This window comes from Balaenoptera borealis, assembly GCF_965194805.1.
Source record: "Balaenoptera borealis genome assembly, chromosome: 5".
Lineage (NCBI taxonomy): Eukaryota > Metazoa > Chordata > Mammalia > Artiodactyla > Balaenopteridae > Balaenoptera > Balaenoptera borealis.
The window spans coordinates 124,560,465-124,583,098 of record NC_138862.1 but is presented as its reverse complement, the minus strand read 5'-3'; the positions used below and the strand labels follow the sequence as shown (position 1 = coordinate 124,583,098).

The following is a 22,634-nucleotide window of genomic DNA, read 5'->3' as shown; positions in this document are numbered from 1 at the left end:
GGCTTCCTGGTGGTGCAGTGGTTGAGAATCTGCCTGCCAATGCAGGGGACACGGGTTCGAGCCCTGGTCTGGGAGGATCCCACATGCCGTGGAGCGGCTGGGCCCGTGAGCCACAATTGCTGAGCCTGCGCGTCTGGAGCTTGTGCTCCGCAACAAGAGAGGCCGCAATGGTGAGAGGCCCGCGCACCGCGATGAAGAGTGGCCCACGCTTGCCGCAACTAGAGAAGGCCCTCGCACAGAAACGAAGACCTAACACAGCCATAAAAAAAAAAAAAAAAATTAATTAATTAAAAAAAAAAATCCTAGCTTTAAAAAAAAAAAAAAAAGTTACGTGGAACAGAAAACAGTTCCTTGTGAAGACTGTCTGGCCCTTGGCCCCCACCCACTAGGGGTCAGGAACGTGCCTCCCCATATTATTGTGACAGACCAAACCCTCCCTGAGGACAGAACCGTGCTTGCCTAGAACCACTGATTGCAAGTAATAGAAACCAACTCAAGCGAAAAAAGGACATTTATTATAAAGATTCAGGGTGACTCACAGACTCTTAAGGGCAAGAATATGACCAGACCTCCAGAGACTGGTGCCAGCAATAAAGAAGCTGTCTGTCCCTGCCTCTATGGTTTTGCTGTGTGTCTGTCAGCAGAGACAGTCCTAGCCACGTGTAGAGATGAATTTACATGTTCAGGTTCCTGAGGGAATCTAATGGGGTCCTTGAGGGTCAGTGTCCGTCAGCTGGCTAGGAAGTCAGGGTAATTGCATCGAGCAGCTATTCATTCTAACCTTTCTTCTCCATTGACCTATGATCATCATCGTTTTCTGAATTAGTATTACCCTAGAAATCATTTTTGCGGTTGTTTGCTCCTATTCCCTCGTTCTCGTTTAGTGGTCACTTTTATCTTCTATTTGAAATTTCACATCGCTGTTAGAATCATCGTTTGTAAGTGGCACACTTTGGGCACCCCACAGGAGCTGTGTAAAATGCGACTGATCATTAGTGCCTACTCTGTCCCAGATGCTTTGGCAGCTGCCGCATGTAGGGGAGGGGGGGGGGTGGCCGCATAACTAAGATGCTGTCCTAAAGGAACCTGCAGCTGCAGTGGTACAGCGCATGGAGACCCCTGAGGGTGTTGCTGCGAGTCGCAGGCTCTTACAGAATAAACACGGGTTTTGGAGTAGACAGACCTGTGAAACGGGGCTCATTACATCTTCCCGACAGAGCTGGTGGCAAGCTGCAGTAGACAGCATGTGTAAAGCGCCTAGCACGGTGCTAGCATATGCTAGGCTCAGTGAACGCAGCTATTGCCTTAGCGGTCCAGCGGCCTGTGCGAACAGGAGGGAATGATTAATTTTGGACCTCTGGGGAGCGGGGGAGGAGGAGGGAGACAGAGAAGGTAGTATTGGAGCCAGGATGAGGATTTCACTGGGAAGAGAAAGGGAAGGGGGGAAGGGCGTGAACAGAGTCATGAAGATGCAGGTTGTGTTTGGAGAGAAGGAGAAGCCCCGAATGGGTAGTGTTTCTGCAGGAACGTGTAGGGAGGAGGTGCTGTGAGCAGGGACTAAAGAGCACAAGGTTGGGCCGCGACAGGGGCTGGAGTTCTGCTCGGCCACGTCTTAACTGTGAATGGCTTGGGCCTCAGTTTCCTCATCTGTAAAATAAGGAAAAGGGAGATAATAATAATATGCCTTCTTTGCTGGGTTTTTGTAAGGATTAAAGGAGAAAGGTTGGCACACAGTAAGTGCGCCAACCTTAATGTACATAGCCTCAGAATACAGGGTAGGTCCAGAGGGGAACGGGAGCAGACACAGATTCTGGATGTTTTTTTTTTCAAGATACTATACTGTGGTATAGTTCCTGTGTGTAGTTTGAAACTATAACAACTAAAAGGTAAACTTAAAATTCACGCTCCTACCCATGTTCCACCTCTCCCCCATTTCTGAGCCCCCATCATCCCCAGGTAACCATTGTGCATCCTTGCAAAATTTTTCTATGCAAAACACAGGCAGCTGCCAATACACGTTCTTATTTTCCCCTCATTTTTATTTAAAAGCAGCATAATAAACATACTGTTCTGCAGTTTGCTTTTTTTTTCCCCCAAATATTCTGAGTATCTGGGAGATCATTCCAGATCCATACAGAGACAGTGTCCTTGCTGATGAGCAGGTAAAGCCCTAGCAGGATTGGGCAGAATGTACCCAGAAGGTGAGCAGAGAGCCTTCAGCTGGGAGAGTAGGGAGGATGGTGTGAAGGAGGGAACGTCCCCGAAGTGGGGGGACTAGGCAGCCAGCAAGTGACTTGTTCTCCTTGCATGACAGCTTTCCATGAACTCCTCAGGCACACTGAGGAATGATTTGTCCCAGGGCAGGAGGGAGAAAGCTCTCCTTAGGCCCCTGCCAATTACCTCCTAGACGTCCACCAGTGCGATGGTTCCTACCCTCTGAGCCCCACCAGTCACAACCCTCCTCCAGGGGAGGGACCCAGTCAAAAGGGAGGGATCAAGGCAGATGAATGGTCCTTGTGCTTCCCAGAAAGGCGTGGGTCCAGAGGACAGGGCCCCACTCTGCTCGCCCCTTTGTGGATAACCCTGAGGGGCTCCCTCTGCGCGCTGACGTGAGCCCGTTCTCGGGGCTTCCACGCACTGGGGGCCAGGCTCGAGGATGTCACCGTTCGCTGTCTAAAGCATTCCAGAGTTGCACGGGCCTCGACTCCCCGTGCTGTTCCTTTTGCTAAGCTGGTGGTGAGGCAAGCGGGTGGCACTCTTGTGTTTCAGGGGTTGTGCAGCATCTGCAGAATGGCCAGCTGCTGAGGGACATCTATCTGAAGAAACACAAACTCCTGCCCCATGACTGGTCCACAAAGCAGCTTCACTTGGAGACCACTGGCAAAAGCCGGACGCTGCAGAGTGGGCTGGCTCTGCTTTATGGCTTTCTCCCAGATTTTGACTGGAAGAAGATTTATTTCCGGCACCAGCCCAGCGCTCTGTTCTGCTCTGGGAACTGCTATTGCCCGCTGAGGAACCAGTACCTGGAAAAGGAGCAGCGTCGGCAGTACCTGTTGCGTCTGAAAAACAGGCAGCTGGAGAGGACCTACGAGGAGATGGCCAGGATCGTGGACGCGCCCACCAAGCAGCTCCGGGCTGCCAACCCCATAGATGCCATGCTCTGCCTCTTCTGCCACAACGTCAGCTTCCCCTGCACCAGGAACGGCTGTGTTAACATGGAGCACTTCAAGGTGATCAAGAGGCATCAGATAGAGGACGAGAGAGAGAGGCAGGAGAAGAAACTGTATCTGGGCTATGCGCTCCTGAGCGCCCACCCCATCCTGAACCAGACCGTGGGCCGCATGCGGCGCGCGGTGGAGGGCCGGAAGGAGGAGCTCTTTGCTCTCTCCTCTGCTCACGACGTCACTCTGGCCCCGATTCTCAGTGCCTTGGGCCTTACCGAAGCCAGGTTCCCGAGGTTCGCGGCCAGGTTGATCTTTGAGCTCTGGCAAGACAGGGAGAAGCCCGGCGAGCACTCCGTCCGGATTCTCTACGACGGTGTCGACGTCACGTTCCACACCTCGTTCTGCCAGGATCACCACAGGCGGTCTCCCAAGCCCATGTGCCCCCTCGAAAACTTCGTCCGCTTTGTCAAAAGGGACATGTTCGTGGCCCTGGGTAGTGGTAGCACTAATTATTATGATGCGTGTCACAGGGAAGGATCCTAAAAGGTACGTGGTGTGGCGCTAACAGAATCTATGCCAATACAGAGGGATGGCAAAGGTCCACTTCTAGTTCTTTCGGTTGCTAAGGGTACAAGGTGATTTCTAAAGGCCGGAAATCATGCTTGGGGGCCACATAGATTTAGGGTTGAACAGTGAGTATGTTGCTGTAATTGGGTACGTGAATTACTTGGTACACAATGGCCAGTTCACAGAGAAAGGAAGGTACTTTATCATAGCCAGACTTTGCTTAGGATGCTAGAATAACACTTCAGTATCCAAAACTGCCAATCCACATGTGTGTTCTTTTGATCTGCCTTGGTACTGTATGATGGAACCAGCAAACCTCAGCCAGAAGTTTCTTAATCTGGGACAATCTTACCTTGTCCTTGTTCAGTGAACAATTTCCTGAAGTGATTTATCTAAAATAGGGGTAGGCAGACTTTTTCTGTAAAGGGCCAAATAGTAAATATTGTAGACATTGTGGACCAAAAGGCCACATATAGCGTCTGTCACAGCTACTCGATTCTGCTCTTGTAACTTGAAAGCAGCGACAGACAGCGCGTGAATGAATAAGCATGGCTGTGTTCATAGGCCGCACAGAACAGGCGGTGGGCCAGGTGTGGCCCGAGGGCTGTAGTTTGCTGACCCCTGTTCTAAAAGCCAGGCTCTACTACAATTGCACTTCCAGCACTTTGCGAGAGAACCAGTTGAATACCCAGAATTATTCAGTGGTGCCTCCAGTAACTTCTGCTAGAAACACAGAATCTGTGTCTGTATCCGACATTATAACAAAACTTGAGGGGAAATAAACATTGAATCAAAATGAATCATAGAAAAATTATTAGAATAATACTTGATGTTCATGATGATTATGGTATAAGATAGTTTTGAGTATGTCTTAAATATTTGTCTGCTGTAGTCTATTTGCTGTACATGCTGAAATTTTTGTATTCCATTTAGTATTTTTATAGTCTAGGAAAATATTTTCTAAGACCAGTTTTAGATGTGCTCTGATTCCTATGAAATATTCAATTTACTGTATCTGCCTGGGGGTTAGAAGGGAGCCAGAAGCTGAATTCAGGCACTTTCTTCCAATAAAACCAATTATGGCTCATTGCCTTCGACAAGCAGTAGAATTGGATCGACCTTTAAACCATTTTCGTGTTTCAAATGGTAAATTCGAATTGATTTTTAAATAAGTTTTTGGAAGAACTTTGTTACTAGATAGTTAAATAATCTTTATAAGGTATTTTATATATTAGAAGCAATTATAATTAAATCTGTGATTTCTGACTAAAATGGTGCTAGTTCTGTGCGAAGAAATATAAAGTGAGATTCCCTGATGTCGCTGGTATTCCAGCCTTTTCTCTTTGTTTTTTGTCCAGTGTTGCATTTGAGTACATCCGTTTCTATTAATAAATTTTTGAAGATTACTCGTACACACAACTCATGGTTTGTACCTGTAGGTCACTCTATTTCCTTTCAAGTGAGTTCATATGTTTTTTTAATTTATCTTTTTTTTTTTAATAAATAAAAACATTTTAAATTAGAAAGCTCTACAGCAGGGGTCCCCAACCCCCAGGCCACAGACCGCAGCCTGTTAGGACCCGGGCCGCACAGCAGGAGGTGAACGGCAGGCAGGGGAGCGAAGCTTCATCTGTATTTACAGCCGCTCCCCATCGCGCGCATCACCGCCTGAACCATTCCCCGTCCCCCCACCCTGTCCGTGGAAAAACTGTCTTCCACGAAACCAGTCCCTGGTGCTAAAAAGCTTGGGGACCGCTGCGCTACAGTGCACGTGGGTAAGGGAGGGCCAGGCCCCAGCCTAGTGTGGCCAGCCGCAGGCCAAGCTGGGCCCTCAGGGGTGACGGGAAGGGACAGCAGTCCTGCACTGGGCCACAGAGGGGCTGCAGCTTCCTTCTCTGACAGCAGCATCAGGGCTCGGTGGCCGAGAGGATGTGTCACAGCTGGTGGCCTTGGACTGGGTGAAAATGTGTCCCCAGAGCTTCTTTTATTGCTGAAAATTGTGTGTTATCCTCTCTCGAGTATTTAAAGCCTAAGCAGGGTTTTTTTGTTGTTGTTCCTACTCACAATCTATCTGAATCAGCACTGCTAAACACAGCTTGAAGATTTAAAAATAAAGGTGAATCAGAAGATGTTTTAAAAATCAGTTCGCAACATCTGTTGGTAAAGGTGGATATTTTGCATACGGGCCAACATTAAAAGTGTAGATAGAGGTTTTGCCTCCCAAGACATTGGGTATGCATGGCATTAAAGTATCCTCCTCAATATCAACTTCTGAGACATTTCATTTCCATAAACAAACACTGAGCACCCAGGTGAGGTTCCCTTTAACAATATGTATTAGATATATTTCTCATTAAGTTGTTTCCCATAACAGTATATCTATCTTGGAGAGTTCCACATTGAGAGAGGGTGGTGGGGCGGGGGAGGGGGGAGAGAGAGAGAAAGGGGGGAGAGAGAGACGGGGGGCGGGGAGAGGGGAGAAGAGAGAGGGGGAGAGAGGGGGAGAGAGGGAGGAGAGAGACGAAGGAGGGGGAGGGGGAGAGAGATGGGGAAGGGGAGAGAGGGAGGAGTGACGAAGGCGAGGGGGGAGGGGGAGAGAGAGGGAGAGAGGGGGAGAGAGGAGGAGAGAGAGAGGAAGAGAAAGAGAAAGGGGGAGAGAGAGAGAGAAAGAGAAAAGGAAGAAAGGAAGGAAGGAAGAAAAAGAAAAAGAAAAAGCAAGGAAGGAAGAAAGGGAAGGAAGGAGAAAGAAAGGCAGGCAGCTCTTTTATAGCTATAGGCATAATTCATGATTTCATGATATAGATGAGACATATTTTTAAATTAAAAATGAATGAAATTGAAATGTAACACCAAGGTACTAAAATAGGACTACAAGGCTTTTGAGATACACAGAACAAAGTAGAGAGACCAGCAATTGTATGTGTTGATTAATATGAGTAGAGTACATATTCTTCCTCTAAATTCACTTAGAAATAGAATTGAAGAACTTAATCCAATATTGCTGTTAAGCCTATTTGAGGGTCTTTGTAGCTATAGCAGAATTAGATGTTTGAAAGATTTGAGTGATTCCTTTTTCTAGAACTCATAGAGACTGACGCGGGATAGGCAGAGATGCTTCCGTTTCTCTGAATCTTTAGAAAGCCTTCTGAACAGATTGAGCAGTCTAAGCGTGTTTAAACACAACATAAGTAGAAAGCAGAAGACAGCTGGGGTTTACGTTGTGGGTCTGGCGTGGCTCGGGGCTCGCTCAGAGTTCTGGCCTGGGCACCAGTTAGCTCGCATTGCTCAAGGCCACTGAACTGAACGTGGGGTCATGCCCCTGTATAGTGCCTGCCCAGTGGCCAGCTCAGGGGAGTGGTCAGAGCTTTGGCTTAAGAGGAGCCAGCTGACTTCATCAGAGTGTCTGGTCAGGCCTTCCGGGCCTGTGAAGCCCTACTGGCAGCTGAGCGTGGCCTTGAGGAGGAGGAGGTGTCCCCGGCACAGCCCCTCCCAGGGCTGCAAAGCCCCTCAGCGAGGGGTGGCCTGAGGCCTGGCTTCTGGAGAACTCAGTAGTAAAGGCAATATTTCTGGGGTCCTGCTTCCCTGGGGGGGGCGCCCCACAAGCGTCTATCAACCTAACCCTCCGAGGGAGGTCCTATTACTCCTAATTCAATGAGGAAACAGGGAGAGAGGGAGAGAAAAGGATACAGTCACTTTTCAAAGGAAGAGTCAAAGTGCAGAGTCTAACCCAAGTTTACATGACATCAGTGAAACTTACAGCACATTGGACTGTCTCGCACCGTGTCAGAGGCTTTCCTACACTCATTTAATCCTCCCAGTAACCCTACAATATACCATATTTGCTGGCGAGTATCAGTGAGTACTAAAATATAGTGGGATTACAACAGCTATAAATTTAAATCTAAATGGTTAGGAGAATATTCCAACTCTGCCTCTGACCTTCTGTGGTTACAGTTTTTGTTAAGAAAAAACTACTTACATGAATAATTTTACAAACTCGTTTTTGCAGTGATGTTATATTATACTCAGCCACTAGGGGGCAGCATCAAATATAATTGTTAGCCTTTGGGACCAGTCTTCCATTTGTAAAGGAGGTAGGTATTTCGGGAAGTGTTTTAATAGGGTGACCAGCTGTCCTGGTTTGCCTGGGACTGAGGAGTTTCCCAGGATGAGGGACTTTCAGTGCTAAAAGCGGGCAAGTTCCAGGCACACAGGGACAAGTTGGTTACCCTAGTGTTGTATGAGACATGCATTAGGTGGTACTGTCATTTCCACTTTAGAGAAAAAGGGAAGTGTGATGGAGTGACTTCTCTAGCTAGTATGCAGCAGAGCTGAGGCTCAAAGCTGTCGTCCATTAACCCAAAGGCCCATGTTCTCAAGCAGAATATGATTACGCATCTCTGAACCATCCAGGACTGTTTGGTCACATGCAACAGAAAACTGCCTACAGTGATTAAGCTAATAAAGCCTTCCAATTTCTCCAGTGGCTCCACCATGTCATCAGGAACCCAGGCTGCTATCTACATCTTACTGGCCGGAATGGGGTCCCCGTAGGCCACTGCCACTGCAGAGGAGTCTAGGAAAGGGAGTATTTTTATTGGGCACATTGCTGTCTCAAGCAAATCAGGCCTTCTTAATAAGGAAGAAGGGGAAAGTGGATACTGGTTAGAGAACCAGCAGTGACTGTCACATTCTCCAAAGCCACCCCTTAGAACTGAAGTGTGGCGGATACTACCCCACCCAGATTCCCCACTTCAGGGGTCCTTTCCCCAGTGGCTGGGGGTGTGCAGGCTGGCGGTGCCTCTTTCCCAGGCAGCCACATCCACTGACGGGGCAGCGCAGAGACTGAAAGGCCTGGGGACAACCCTGGGGGCATCCCAGCTTTGGCGCTCCCCACGGGGTCTGTTGAGGCCTTGTGACTGCAACGCAGCCCATTTCTTCTGCCCCGTCCTGCTTCCTTCCCCTCCTTCACAGTGTCGACCCCAAGAACGCTCGCCAATAAACTTCCTACATCCACGTCTGTCTCAGAGTCTGCTTCCTGGGAACCGAGCTGCAGTGGAAGGCAAGCAAATCCTAGGGACTAAGGCCTCTGCTAGTCGGGGCAGTAAAGCTGGAGTCGTTTATTTGAAAGAGACAATGTAGCTATTGATCACAAATTTCTTCTATCACTGCCTGTGAGAGGCTTACCATTTCAATGCGGAAGCTAAGTAAGCACACGTGAAGCAACAGGAGACACAGAGGGCTGTTACAGTAAAACTCACCGTTTATTGAACACATATTAGGGGCTGGACACTGGGCCAAGCACTCAACTGACAGAGTCTCTGTCTCAGAGTATGAGTAGGCATCTATGATCTCCGTTTTACATGTAAGGAACAGAGGCTCAGAGGCAGACACCTGCCTAGGATGGCGTAGTCACTAGTGAGTAGCAGACTCGGGCCTGGGCTGGACTACAGAGCTCTCCCAGCTTCCTTAGCTCACCCCTTCCTCTACCCTCACACAAGTGAATAAGTAAAACTGGGAACTTGGGGTGTAGGCAAGAGTTTACCCAACCCCAGGGAATGATCGCTGCTCCAGATGTTCATGTTTCTAGCAGTTTCTAATGCAGCATTTCAAAGAAATTAGGATCATCTTATAATGGTTATCTTAGCCTGGGTTCCTTTGAAAAGCAGAGTCTGAGAAAAAAACCTTAAGTGTAGGTATTCAATAGGAAATGTGGTCCCCAGGAGCAAAGGTGAAGGACAGAGAGGGGGAAAAGGGAGGGGAAAGCCAGCGCGAGGATGCACACTGAGCTGACCGTGGTGATAGGCCATCCAGCCGAGGGGCCTCCCAGAAGCCTTGTGAAATGCACCTCCTCACTGGTCACCTGGGGGAAGGGGGGTACATTTATCCCTCAGCTCTGTCCACAGCTGTGTCTCCCTCGCTTCTGGGTGGAACATGCATGAGTGGGTCCACCTGAGCATCTGAGCAGCCGTCGGGCAGGAAGCAAGAGAAGGAGATGCTGCAGATCAAAGCCTGTGGGGCCTGGTGGTCACACAGTGGCTGGGAAAAGACACGAGGCCGAGAGGATTGGAACTGGAGCAGGCGATGCACAGGGTGAGGACAAGCCAGCGTTCGTTGAGCGCTTTAACGTGCCAAGCGCTGTGCTGTGTTTCATAAGCATAACCTTGTTTCATCCTCACAGCAACCCTGTGGCTTAGAAATCATCGTTCTCATCTCTCATTTGTAAGAGGAGGAAAGAAACAGAGAGAAGAGGTCATTTGCCAAAGTCTCACAGGCAGGAAGTGACAGAACCGGGAGTCAAACCAGCCTGACCCCTGAGCCCTCGCTCGGGATCACTGTACCATTATATTAAACATTCCTCCCGGAGCCCCACGTGAAGTATGTGCGAGCGCTTACTAATATGCACTAAATACATACTCAATTTCTGCCATATATGGATTGTACCTTTGTGTCAGTGCAAAGCAAATCATGCCACTCCTTGTTAAAAACCCTCCACTGCCTTCTAGAGAAAATCCAAGCTCCCCAAGGTGACTCACCAGGCCCTTCATGGTCTGGCTCCCACTTACCACTTCAGCTTTATTACTTGCAATAGTACATGACTGAAGGGCTTGTCCACAGATGGTAGTTGTGATGTGTTTTTTTGCACACCTGGGAGACAGAAAAAGGGTCTTTGTATCACCATGTGGGATGTCAGGTTTGCAGAGTCTCTGAAAGGCACAGTCCTGTCCAGAGCCACCCCCAGCAACTCTCCCTCAGGACCTAGCAACCCCCAGTCCTTCACCCTCCTCCCCTTCCCCACCTGTGTCCCCTTCCCCAGATCCCAGAAAAGGAAAGCACTTTGGAACCACACAGACCGAGTTCAAATCCAGTTCTGTATCACTTCCCAGCTATGAGGGCTCAGGCAAGGTATCTAGTCTCTCTAGGCCTCAGGTTCCTCACCTGTAAACCAGGACGACACCTCCCACGAGAGAGCGCAGGTAAAGCCCCGCGCACGTGGGTCACCTCCACAATGGCGCCTCCATTACTGCCCCCACTTACGCTTCAACTGTGCAGAGTCACCGAGACCAGCTGGAACCAGAATATTGCCCCTGGCCTTTTTTTTTTTTTTTTCATTTTTTAATTTATTATTTTTTTATTTTTGGCTGTGTTGGGTCTTCGTTTCTGTGCGAGGGCTTTCTCCAGTTGCGGCGAGTGGGGGCCACTCTTCATCGCGGTGCGCGGGCCTCTCACTATCGCGGCCTCTCTTGTTGCGGAGCAGAGGCTCCAGACGCTCAGGCTCAGTAGTTGTGGCTCACGGGCCCAGTTGCTCCGCGGCATGTGGGATCCTCCCAGACCAGGGCTCGAACCCGTGTCCCCTGCATTGGCAGGCAGACTCTCAACCACTGCGCCACCAGGGAAGCCCCCCCTGGCCATTTTTTAAGGCCAGGAAGCCCACCTGGAGGCACAGCATCATGCTCTAGGCGTAACTGGGAGATACAACTCCCTGAGCTCATGCACTTCTCTTTGGGAGAGGAAAGAACTTGAATCTTCTGAGTCCTGCCTTTGTGACAGTGTCGTATTTGGCACCTTACATAAACATCTCAATTACTTCTCAAGGGAAAGGAAGCTCATTGCTCGTCCTTTCCTCATGTTTCTGTCATCATCTATGTCTAACCTCCAGCTTCCTGCTTTAGTTATTAGAGTGGCTGTCCGTTGCAGAAGCAGCAGCTGAGCACAGCATTCAGCAAAGGAACGGGAGTCTGGAGGCTTTAGGCCATTGGTCTGGCCCCTCCATGGCCCCTCGAGGCACTGAAGGAGAAGCAGCCCGGGAAGTGACGTGCACCTCGACAGAAGGCAGATCCTGCCCTGGGTGGCTCCGCTGTAGGAAGCTGCACCCCTCCCTGCTCCTGGGGCCCACCAGTGAGGCACTCCTCCTCCATCCTCCCTCCTCCCCAGTGCTCAGGAACGGCAAATCCTTTTCCTGGTGAGCAGCTAGCTGCTTCCTCCCAGCATGGAGCCAAGTGTGTCTTGGCTAGGCACTCCCCACATGAGAAGTCCTTTCAGGAGCCTTTCTTCAGAAGCTGCCCAGAGACGGGGGCTTCCACAAATGGTCAGGGGCACCCTGTGCCCGTGAACGGGCGCCACACCACCCTCTAGTGGCAACTCCGTCTAGCCCTGTTCTGCAGTTTTCCCTCTTTCCCTGTTCCCCACAGAGATGAGGCCTCTTTCCCAGCAAACTGAAGCTCCCTCTGGTGGCCTAGGAGTCAACTCTTCTCTCCACCTGTGTCCGCTGTCTTCAAGATGTGAGTAGAGACACACTGTCTCCATACTGTCTCGCCCCAACTGCCCTTTTGTCTAACTGATGAACCAGCTGTTTAGCAGTCTCATAACTGGCTCCCTGATGGACAGACCATTAAATTGACCTTCTCACTGATGGATCCTGATGGACTACTGTCCATCTGAAAAATTAATCCTAACTGACTGGCTGATTAAGTTTCGAAATCACAAATCATTTGATTGACCTACAGTCTAACTGACCTACTAAGCCTAAATAACTCAACACCACCTGATAAGTTTTTTTTTTTTTTTTTTTTTTTTTTTTGAGGCCACACAGCTTGTGGGATCTTAGTTCCCCGACCAGGGATCAAACCCGGGCCCCCTACAGTGGAAGCACAGAGTCCTAACCACTGAACCGCCAGGGAAGTCCCTACACCTGATAAGCTTGAACTGTCTGCCTGGCCGACTCACTCACTAACCAGCAGAGGACTGGCAAGACTGACAGCCTGGCTCTAACTAGGGCTAACACTTGGATGGGAGGAGAGGCTGCCCCCTTCCTCATACCTTGATTCCTCTTCGGGCTTGGGGGCCTACTCGTCTTCCCTCCAGAGCCACCTCAAGACTGCAGAGGGGGCAACCAGGAAACTGACCTTCTGATCTACCTCTAGTGAGGTTCTTAACCAGGGCTCCACAGATGGGTTTCAATTCTGTTTTCCAAACAGTGTGGCTATAAAGATGTGTGCTCTCTCGGAAGAGGGTTCACAGCTTTCACAGGATTCTCAAAAGAATCCAGCATACACAAATATCTTCAGAACTACTGCTCGGGGAAGATCCTCAGCAAACACATTCAGATAGGCAAAGCCCTTACCTAAATTCAAGCCCCATTTCTCTCTCACATCGGGCCAGGGTGGCAAGAAGGTAACTAGGAAGACTGGGAGAGTCATAGTGGACATGGATGTAGCAGGGTGGAAGAATGAAGGCTGAGCTGTGTGTGAATTTTCCAGAGAGAGGCCCAAGGATATCAATGTGTGTCCTTTTGGTTTGTAGGCTACCCTTAGCCCAAGATGCTGGGCACCCTCTGCTCTGGGCAGAGACTCTTTGAGCTGAGACAAAGGATACATTTACTAGGGCCTTTGTCTGGGGTAGGGAGTATGTGTGAGCGTGTGATTACGAGGAACTATGTGGCTGTGTGTATTTACACACCAGTGTGCTCACAAGGGTGGGCATAACAGAGCTGTGTTGCTATGTGCGTGAATATCCTTTGGGTCAGTGTACATCTGAATAGTTTTGTGACTATCTACACATGTGTGCTCACTTGTGGACCCCCTCAAGTCTTTGGGGGAGGTTGAAACAGATTCTCAGTAAGAATTTCACTGAGTGAGAATATCTACAGACACGCCAGCAGCCCACACCAGAAATCTGGGAATCCTCTACTCCTCCCCCTCCTTGAACCCCCGTCATCCCCTCAGTCCACGGTCACCATCGGCTCCCATCACCTCTCCCTGGACTACTATTCGGTCTTCAATGCCCTCCCCTCGCCACCCCTCCGAACCGCAGCCACAGTGACCTTAAAAAATGGAGTTAGGATGGCAGCGCGCCCCACCCGAAACCGACAACAGATTTACACTGTCAGGGGATAACGCCCATCTCCTCCGTGTGACTGGAGGGTCCCTGCGTGGCCGTAGCCCTGCTCACTGGGAACTCTCCTCTCTCAGGCCCCGGGCTTTAGATGCGTCGCCCCTGGGCCTGGTCCTATGCCACACCCCGAGCTTTGGCCCTTAGGCGCTGCTCCTAACCCTCACATCGCGGAGATTATCACTTGCTGCTGTAACTGCCCAGTTACAATTGGCAACTGTAATTGACAGAGAACCCAAGTCCGTCTGTCACGTCCCACCTCGGGACCCCTACCCACAGGACAAAGCCTAAGCCGCCGTAGGTCAGAAGCCCACCACGCACACACGCACACATCTCTCTCCCGCGCCGCGGAGCACTGGAAGCCGGGACGTGCAGACGGAAATGCGCGTGCGCATAAAGACCAGCAGGAACTACGACCCCCCCCCCCCCCCCAGAATCCTCCTGACCAACACTCCATTTCCCACAAAGCCTCGCGGGGCCCACCCCGGAACTGCGCTCTGTTCCTGAAAGCGGAAGTTAGGGTGAGTACGGCAGTGGAGTTGGTTTCGGAGGGAGTAGAACGGTGCGAGGTTTTGAGTATTGTCTACCTCCAGGGGTCGTTCGTGAGTCAGAGAAACCGGGACTTCAGAAGGAAAGGACCTGGCGAGATTCCTCAGTGCATTGTTCCGTTCCCTCTGGCGCGCACCGTCAGGCCCGCTGCAGCCTTGCACTCTGCCCGCTGCGGCTTTGTCGCCCTCCCGCTGCTGCGTGCTCTCTTCCCACCTCTGGGCGTCCCTGGGGATAGAGGCCAATGGCTAGATGGTCTCAGGTACCTCTTATTCCCAATCCTGCATTGCCTATCTTCCACTGGGAAGAAGTGAAAACCTTGGCTGTAAGGGCATAACCCACAGGGCTCCCCCTGTGGGTCCCACAGCTCTTTTGCTTCTTCCAGCAGTAGCTGCAGGAGTCGAAGCTGTGGGCAGTGGGGACAGGTGTGGACAGTAGCAGGGAGGGTGGAAATTTGTGGTTCCTGACCTGCTGTCCCGGTTCCCAAGAGGATAACTTTCCTGTGGCCCCAGCCTTATGGCTATATAGGGTCCGTCCAGCACATGTCCTTAATTGCTTGGATTCTGGAGAAAGCCAGCCTCCTTCTTCAGACCCTCCAGTCCCAGCCTCATCCCTCAGACCCCAGCAACGCCTGTATGAGCCCCACTGCCTATTTCACCTTTTCACATTTTCGAAAGTGTGACTGGAGCTAGACTATCTGCTGCCAGGGTGGCACACTAACATGGCTGTTGGCAGGAGACTCAGTTTGTCACAATGTGGACCTTTCCACAGGGCTTTGAGTATCCTCGCAATATGGCAGCTAGCTTCCCCCAGAGCAAGTGATCCAGGAGAGAGGGAGCAAGACAGAGGCATTGATGTCTTTTATGATCTACCCTTGTAAGTCACATTCTGTAATTTCTACCACATTCTATTCATTAGGAATGAGTCATGTGTAAAGCCCATACTCAAGAAGAGGGAAATTAATCTCCACCTCCTAAAGGGAGGAGGACCAAAGAACACGTGGACATATTTTAATAGCACTACATTTAGTGAACCAATATTTTCCAAATGCCCAATGCATGATGTTACAAAACCATGATGCATGGGTAAAAAAAATCTATTTCGATTGCAAGATAGCCCAACTGGTTTTTAATGTAACAGAGTATGAAAAGTTCATTGATGTAGTGTTAGATTCCACATTGCTACTAAGCTTTAAGAAGCTATCATTTGTTGAGTTTTGGTATAGTATCAAATAAGAATATCCAAAATTATCTGAAAAGGTTATTAAAATACTACCTTCATTTCCAACTAATCTCTGTGAGGCCAAATTTTCTTCATATACTTCACCCAAAACGATATTAGAACAGACTGGAATGCAGAAGCAAGTATGAGAACCCAGCTGCCTTCTATTAGGCTAGACAGATTTGCAAAAATGTAAAACAGTGCAGCCCTTCTCAGTAATTAATTTTTGTTTTTTTCTTAAAAAGTGAGTGTGTGTGTGTGTTTGCATTAACAAGTATTGGATTTATTATTGTAATTTTTAAATGAATTAAATATTTAAAAATCTTCTCAGTTTCAATTTCTAATATGGTCATTACTGATAGATATAATCCATATAAACAGGGGATTTCCCTGGTGGTCCAGTGGTTAAGAATTGCCTTCCAATGCAAAGGGTGCGGGTTTGATCCCTGGTTAGGGAGCTAAGATCCCACATGCCTTGCAGCCAAAAAAACAAAACATAAAACAGAAGCAGTATTGTAACAAATTCAATAAAGACTTTAAAAATGGTCCACATCAAAAAAATCTTTAAAAAAAATCCTTATAAACCAAAGCCTTTTGGCATCCTCAATAATTTTTAGAGTGTAAAGGGGCTCTGAGACCAAAAAGTTTGAAAACCACTGTCTAAGCAATCACGATGGTCCTGTCACCCTTGAAATGACATGTTTAAGTATGGGCATGCGGTGCAGTTCTGGCCAATGATGTATGAAGTGGGGTGTAGGCATTGTGTTCAGTTTTCAGTTCAGGGTATTAAATGGAAACATACATAGGGTCTTCAAAGGGATTGGTAATATTCTGTTTCTTATGCTAGATGATTGATATGTGATATTTATTCACCTTCTTTATCTCTTACATATTAAATTATTTTGTATGTGAAATATTTTATAACAAAAAAATTAAAAGAACACATGGAAGAGAAGATTCCTCTTCCCCTCTGTAAGCATTGTGTCTGTTTTGCAGCATATTCGTCTGGTATATTGGGCCTAAGTGTGCATTGTTGGGCTCTGAAGAATTTTGTGTGTGTTTCATGGCTCTCTGAGCCTGTATCAACAACATATTTGTGATATTTGACTTGTAACCTGAGAGTCCCCAGACCTCTCGCCACATACGCAATCTCACCACATTCACCAGGCTGTCAGTTCAAGTTGTACAAAGTCCCTCATAAAAAGACCTTCCCTGCTCTGGTTTAGTCCCTTCTCCCCTAAGGTCAAGCAGGATACCAAGGTCTGTCATGCATCACATCTTTGCCAACTTCTCTCACCTAAGGCCCTTACAAGAGTAGATATCAACTGGGCTTGCCAGCTCACCAGTTCTGCAAACTACCACACACTGAATCCACTTTAGACCCCTTTTAGAATTTGTATGAGCACCATCTAAATGGAACCCACAACAGGTACAAAGGCAGGCTCACTACACCGTTGTTGAGTGAGTGGACCCTCTCCCAGTGTGGTCACCCATGTGGTTCCAGCAACCCGCAGTCACACTGAAGGACCTAGAGCTATGAAACAATGGTTTCTGGGTTTCTCCTACCCCTCCTCTTAATGTAACTTTCTCAGAAATTCATGAATCAAGTAGTAAATGAGAGAATTCAACAATCCAATTAGGTTTGAATGGATACCTGAACGAAATCTGGGCTTGGCTATCATGGGTGAAGGGGGAATGCCTATTGGCCAGGTACAAAACATGTCTGCTACGATTGTCTACATATATATGTATATTTTAAATCTTTCCACAATAAAGTATATTGCTGTGTGACTAAAAAAGAAAATGAATAAAGGTAATGAATATGAAGGGGAAATAGACAAATAAAACAAAGAAATGCAGCCACATTTTGAGGTATTGAGACAGATATGCTTAGAGGAAGCAGACCCATTTGCTGAAACCCAATTTACTGATCAATGCACCCTATTTACTTGCTGCTTTTGCCTGTTTATACAATTTACAGCAATTCATAGTGGATGGAATTTTTAAAACAACCTTTGAACATTTCTAAGGTTTTGGAATACTGGCCAAAATCTAAGTAGGCCAGTATTCCATTATATCTGCATAACAGCATTTTAAGGGCTCTTCAGTCTGTCACAGCCCGGTTAGAAGAGAAGAGATGTCTAGGAGAAAATATTCATGAGACGTATAAAAGATAAAAGCCATAGCCCACATATGTAAATCAATAAGAAAAAGGCAACCTAGTTAAAATATGGACAAATAATATGAATAGGCAATTCACAGATTCAGAAATACGGTTGACTGAAATACATTTGGCAAGGTTTTCAACATCAGTAGTAGAAAATACAAGATAAATACAAGGTAAAACAGCAGGAATATGCTTATTTTTACAACATTATCAGATAGTTAGAAAGAGTAATAGGGTTGGTGAAGGTGTTTCTGACATCAAGAATTTTCATAGAGTTCCATGTTAATATGAGTGTAAATTGGTACAGAATTTTTGGTAGGCAATTTGGCTGTAATCAAAACAGTATGGTACTGGCACAAAAACAGAAATATAGATCAATGGAACAAGATAGAAAGCCCAGAAATAAACCCACGCAGCTATGGTCAATTAATATACATCAAAGGAGGCAAGACTATACAGTGGAGGAAAGACAATCTCTTCAATAAATGGTGCTGGGAAAACTGGACAGCTGCATGTAAAAAAATGAAATTAGAACATTCTTTAACACCATACACAAACTCAAAATTGATTAAAGACCCTAATGTAAGACTGGATACTCTAAAACTCTTAGAGGAAAACATACGCAGAACACTCTGATATAAATTGTAGCAATAACTTTTTTGAGCTCTCTCCTAGAGTAATGGAAATAAAAACAAAAATAAACAAGTGGGACCTGATTAAACTCAAAATCTTTTGCACAGCAAAGGAAACCATAAATAAAATGAAAAGACAACCCACAGAATGGGAGAAAATATTTTCAAATGATGCAACTGACAAGGGATTAGTCTCCAAAATTTACAAACAGCTCATGCGGCTCAATATCAAAAAAACCCAAACAACCCAATCCAAAAATGGGCAGAAGACCTAAATAGACATTTCTCCAAAGAAGACATACAGATGGTGAAGAGGCACAGGAAAAGATACTCAACATCGCTAATCATTAGAGACATGCAAATCAAAACTACAGTGGGATATCACCTCACACCAGTCAGAATGGCCATCATCAAAAAATCTATAAACAGTAAAGGCTGGAGAGGGTGTGGAGAAAAGGGAACCCTCTTGCACTGTTGGTGGGAATGTAAATTGGTACAGCTACTGTGGAGAACAGTATGGAGGTTCCTTAAAAAACTAAAAATAGAGCTACCATATGATGCAGCAATCCCATTCCTGGGCATATATCTGGAGAAAAACATGGTTCAAAAGGATACATGCACCCCAGTGTTCGTGGCAGCACTGTTCACAATAGCAGAGACATGGAAGCAACCTAAATGTCCATTGACAGATGAATGGATAAAGAAGATGTAGCACATATATACAATGGAATATTACTCAGCCATTAAAAAGAATGAAATAATACTATTTACAGCCACATGGATGGACCTGGAGATTATCATACTAAGTGAAGTAAGTCAGACAAAGAAAGACAAATATAATATGATATCGCTTATATGTGGAATCTAAACAAAAAATGATACAAATGAACTTATGAAACAGAAAGAGACTCACAGACTTGGAGAACGAACTTATGGTTACTAGGGGAAAGGGTGGGGGAGAGGGATAGTTGGGGAGTTTGGCATTGACATGAACACACTGCTATGTTTAAAATAGATAACCAACAGGGACCTACTATATAGCACAGGGAGCTCTGCTCAATATTCTGTAATAACCTAAATGGGAAAAGAATTTGAAAAAGAATAGATACATGTTTATGTGTAACTGAATCACTTTGCTGTACACCTGAAACTAACACAACATTGTTAACTATACTCCAGTACAAAATAAAAATTTTTTTAAAAAAACAAGAAAACCTTAAAAAAATCACCATTAAAACACTTGTGTTTCCTTTGAGGTAGTAGGGGGAGCTACTAGTAGGGGGACAGAGTGGACGAGGCTAGGGAATGACATAGTGGGAGGGGCTAAAGGGCTGGAGTGTAAGGGGAGAGATCTGTGGGACTGGGAGTGATTTGACCAGACTGGGATTGATGGGTGAGGGGGAAAGGGTCGAGGGTTTGGAGGAACCAAAAGGTGCTTGAAAGGACTGGGGGAAGTGAGAACAAATGGCAGTGGGAGGACTGAGACGGATTAGAAACAACTGAAGAAACTTTCGTTTCTTCAGGGGGACGGGTGGAACTGGCAGGGACTAGGAAGGTAAAATGGAAACAACTGGCTTTCAGTGAATTGACCCAGAGCCACTGGCAAACAGGACCTGTTAACACTGAGCAAGGGTCCTGTGGAAGAAGGAGGTTTGACGCAAACAGGAAACACTAATTTTCAGAATTCTACCAACTGTGCCTTGCAGAGTTCTTTTACTTCCTCTTGTTTTGGCTCTGTTATTACCTTGTAGTTTGCCTCTAAATCAGCTGAGATCTTTGAAGACTCCTTTGTCTGACCGTCAAGGGTGTGACTCTTTCCCACGTGATCCTAGGTACAAAATAGACATTTCAGCTGCCTCTAGTAGAAACTTCCTCTGTCACTTTTTTTAAATTAATTAATTTATTTATTTATTTATTTATTTTATTTTTGACTGTGTTGGGTCTTCGTTTCTGTGCGAGGGCTTTCTCTAGTTGCGGCGAGCGGGGGCCACTCTTCATTGCGGTGCGCGGGCCTCTCACTGTCGCAGCCTCTCTTGTTGCGGAGCACAGGCTCCAGACGCGCAGGCTCAGTAATTGTGGCTCACGGGTCCAGTTGCTCCGCGGCATGTGGGATCTTCCCAGACCAGGGCTCGAACCCGTGTCCCCTGCACCAGCAGGCAGACTCTCAACCACTGCGCCACCAGGGAAGTCCCCCGTCTGTCACTCTTAAAACTTGGAAAGTTGCTTCAGATCCTGGGAGGGCATGAATGAAGGCTCTCTCTGCAATAGAGTGTAAGTACGCATAAGGACGTGCAGATCTCTTTCTCTTCTCTCTTGGTTTGAGTCATGCATTATTTTAACAAGTAGAGGGCCCTATGGTCACTGGCTTTCTCTGTGGTTCATGCTATTTTCCACACAGTGAATCACAGGGCAACCAAACAGCAAGAATCTTCAGGGGGTGGAGGCGTGGGGTTATGGGCTGAATCATATCCTCCCAAATTTCGTATGTTAAAACCCTAACACCTGTTGCTTCATAATGTGACTATATTTGGAGATGGGGCCTTTAAAAAGGTGATTAAGTTAAATGAGCCCATTAGAGTGGGTCCTAATCCAATCTGACTGGTTTTATTATATAAGAAGAGTGAATTTGGACACACAAAAGACACAACAGGGATGTGCACACACAGAGCAAAGGACACAGCAAGAAGCTAGCCATCTGGAGGCCTGAGTATAGATGGTCCTGAGCCTAAAGATGTGGATAGTGATATGGCCTTGCAAGGCTGAGAGAATGAAAAAAGGGGGAGACAACCTCAGACTAGGGAAAGGATGAGGGAGTAGGTGACAGCTTGTTCCACTAGAAGGTTCTTTGAACCCTGTTATTCCAAAGAAACTAGCCAAACTCAGCAGACTCAAGGGTTTTTTTTTTTTCTTTTTTATTGACGTAAAGTTGAATTACAATGTTGTGTTAATTACTGATGTACAGCAAAGTGACTCAGTTATACATATATACACCTTCTTTTTCATATTCTTTTCCATTATGGTTTATCACAGGATATTCAATATAGTTTCCTGTGCTATACAGTAGGACCTTGTTGCTTATCCATTCTATATATACCAGTTTGCATCTGCTAATCCCAAACTCCCACTGCTACCCTCTCCCACCCACCTCCCCCTTGGCAACCACCAGTCTATTCTCTATGTTCCTGATTTTGTTTCTGTTTCATAGATAGGTTCACATGTGTCATATTTTAGATTCCACATATAAGTGATATCATATAGTATTTTTCTTTCTGACTTACTTCACTTAGTATGATAATCTCTAGTTGCATCCATTTGCTGCAAATGGTATTATTTTCTTCTTTTTTATGGCTGAGTAGTATTCCATTGTATACATGTACCACATCTTCTTTATCCATTCATCTGTTGATGGATATTTAGGTTGTTTCCATGTCTTGGCTATTGTAAACAGTGCTGCAATGAACACTGAGGTGCATGTATCCTTCTGAACCATGTCTTTCTCTGGATATATGCCCAGGAGTGGGATTGCTGGATCATATGGTAATTCTATTTTTAGTTTTCTGAGGAACTTCCATACTGTTTTCCACAGTGGCTGCACTAACTTACATTCCCACCAACAGTGTAGGAGGGTTCCCTTTTTTCCACACCATCTCCAACATTTGTTAGTTGTAGACCTTTTAATGATGGCCATTCTGACTGTTGTGAAGTGGTACCTCATTGTAGTTTTGATTTGCATTTCTCTAATAAGTAGTGATGTTGAGCATTTTTTCATGTGCCTCTCGGCCATCTGCATGTCTTCTTTGGAGAAATGTCTCTTTAGGTCTTCTGCCCATTTTTTGATTGGTTTGTTTGTTTTTTTGTTGCCGAGTTGTATGAGCTGTTTCTATATTTTGGAAATTAAGCCTTTGTCGGTCGCATCATTTGCAAATATTTGCTCCCATTCTCGAGTTTCAGCATTGCCTATTTCTTTGTATAATTCCTACCCAAATTCCAGCCAATTGCTCATTGTGCCTCCAGCAGGCTCCTGAATTTCAAGCTTGTGCTCACTGCTATATCCTCAGCACCATCATCTAGAACAGTGGTACTCAACAAGTATTTGCTGAATGGATCAATAGATGTATGTATGGATAGATGAGTGTGTGTATGAATCTATCTGGGTCTAAGATGCAGTACCTGCTCCTACTTCCCACAGCAATTTGTGATTCTCTTTGTGGTGGGTCCATTTCTCCTTCCACCTGCCCCCTGATGGCTCTAAAAGCCCTTAGTCATTTGGCTCAAATGCCCTAGCTTTGGAGACCAGCTACTTATTAACTAAACCGTTGCACCACTCGCTCTTATAGCCTTAAATTAATTTGGGTTAATTCTTAACTGTTTCCTTTCTGTTCATGTGTCATTTAATGGTTTGCCTTTATCTGATTTTCCCCAATTTCCTGTGCATTTGTGGTTTTC

The 22,634-nt window shown here is 46.6% G+C and overlaps 1 protein-coding gene and 1 long non-coding RNA gene across 18 annotated transcripts in view; one reads left to right on the top strand and one right to left on the bottom strand.

The window, feature by feature from the left end:
• Positions 1 to 5,884, top strand: part of PXYLP1 (2-phosphoxylose phosphatase 1) — a 78,917-nt gene extending 73,033 nt beyond the window's left edge. For all 17 annotated transcript variants that reach the window (XM_082392386.1, XM_082392380.1, XM_082392378.1 and 14 more), the window contains one exon: positions 2,770 to 5,884. In XM_082392386.1, the coding sequence (XP_082248512.1) occupies positions 2,770 to 3,707 (938 nt within the window). In that variant the 3' untranslated portion in view covers positions 3,708 to 5,884. The remainder of the gene's footprint in view (positions 1 to 2,769) is intronic.
• Positions 3,052 to 22,291, bottom strand: LOC309628887. Its single transcript, XR_014244768.1, has 4 exons — positions 13,944 to 22,291; positions 10,298 to 10,379; positions 3,440 to 3,653; positions 3,052 to 3,190 (listed from the first exon to the last, which is right to left on the bottom strand). It is a non-coding gene; the product is annotated as an uncharacterized lncRNA (long non-coding RNA).
• Positions 22,292 to 22,634: the final 343 nt, after the last annotated feature.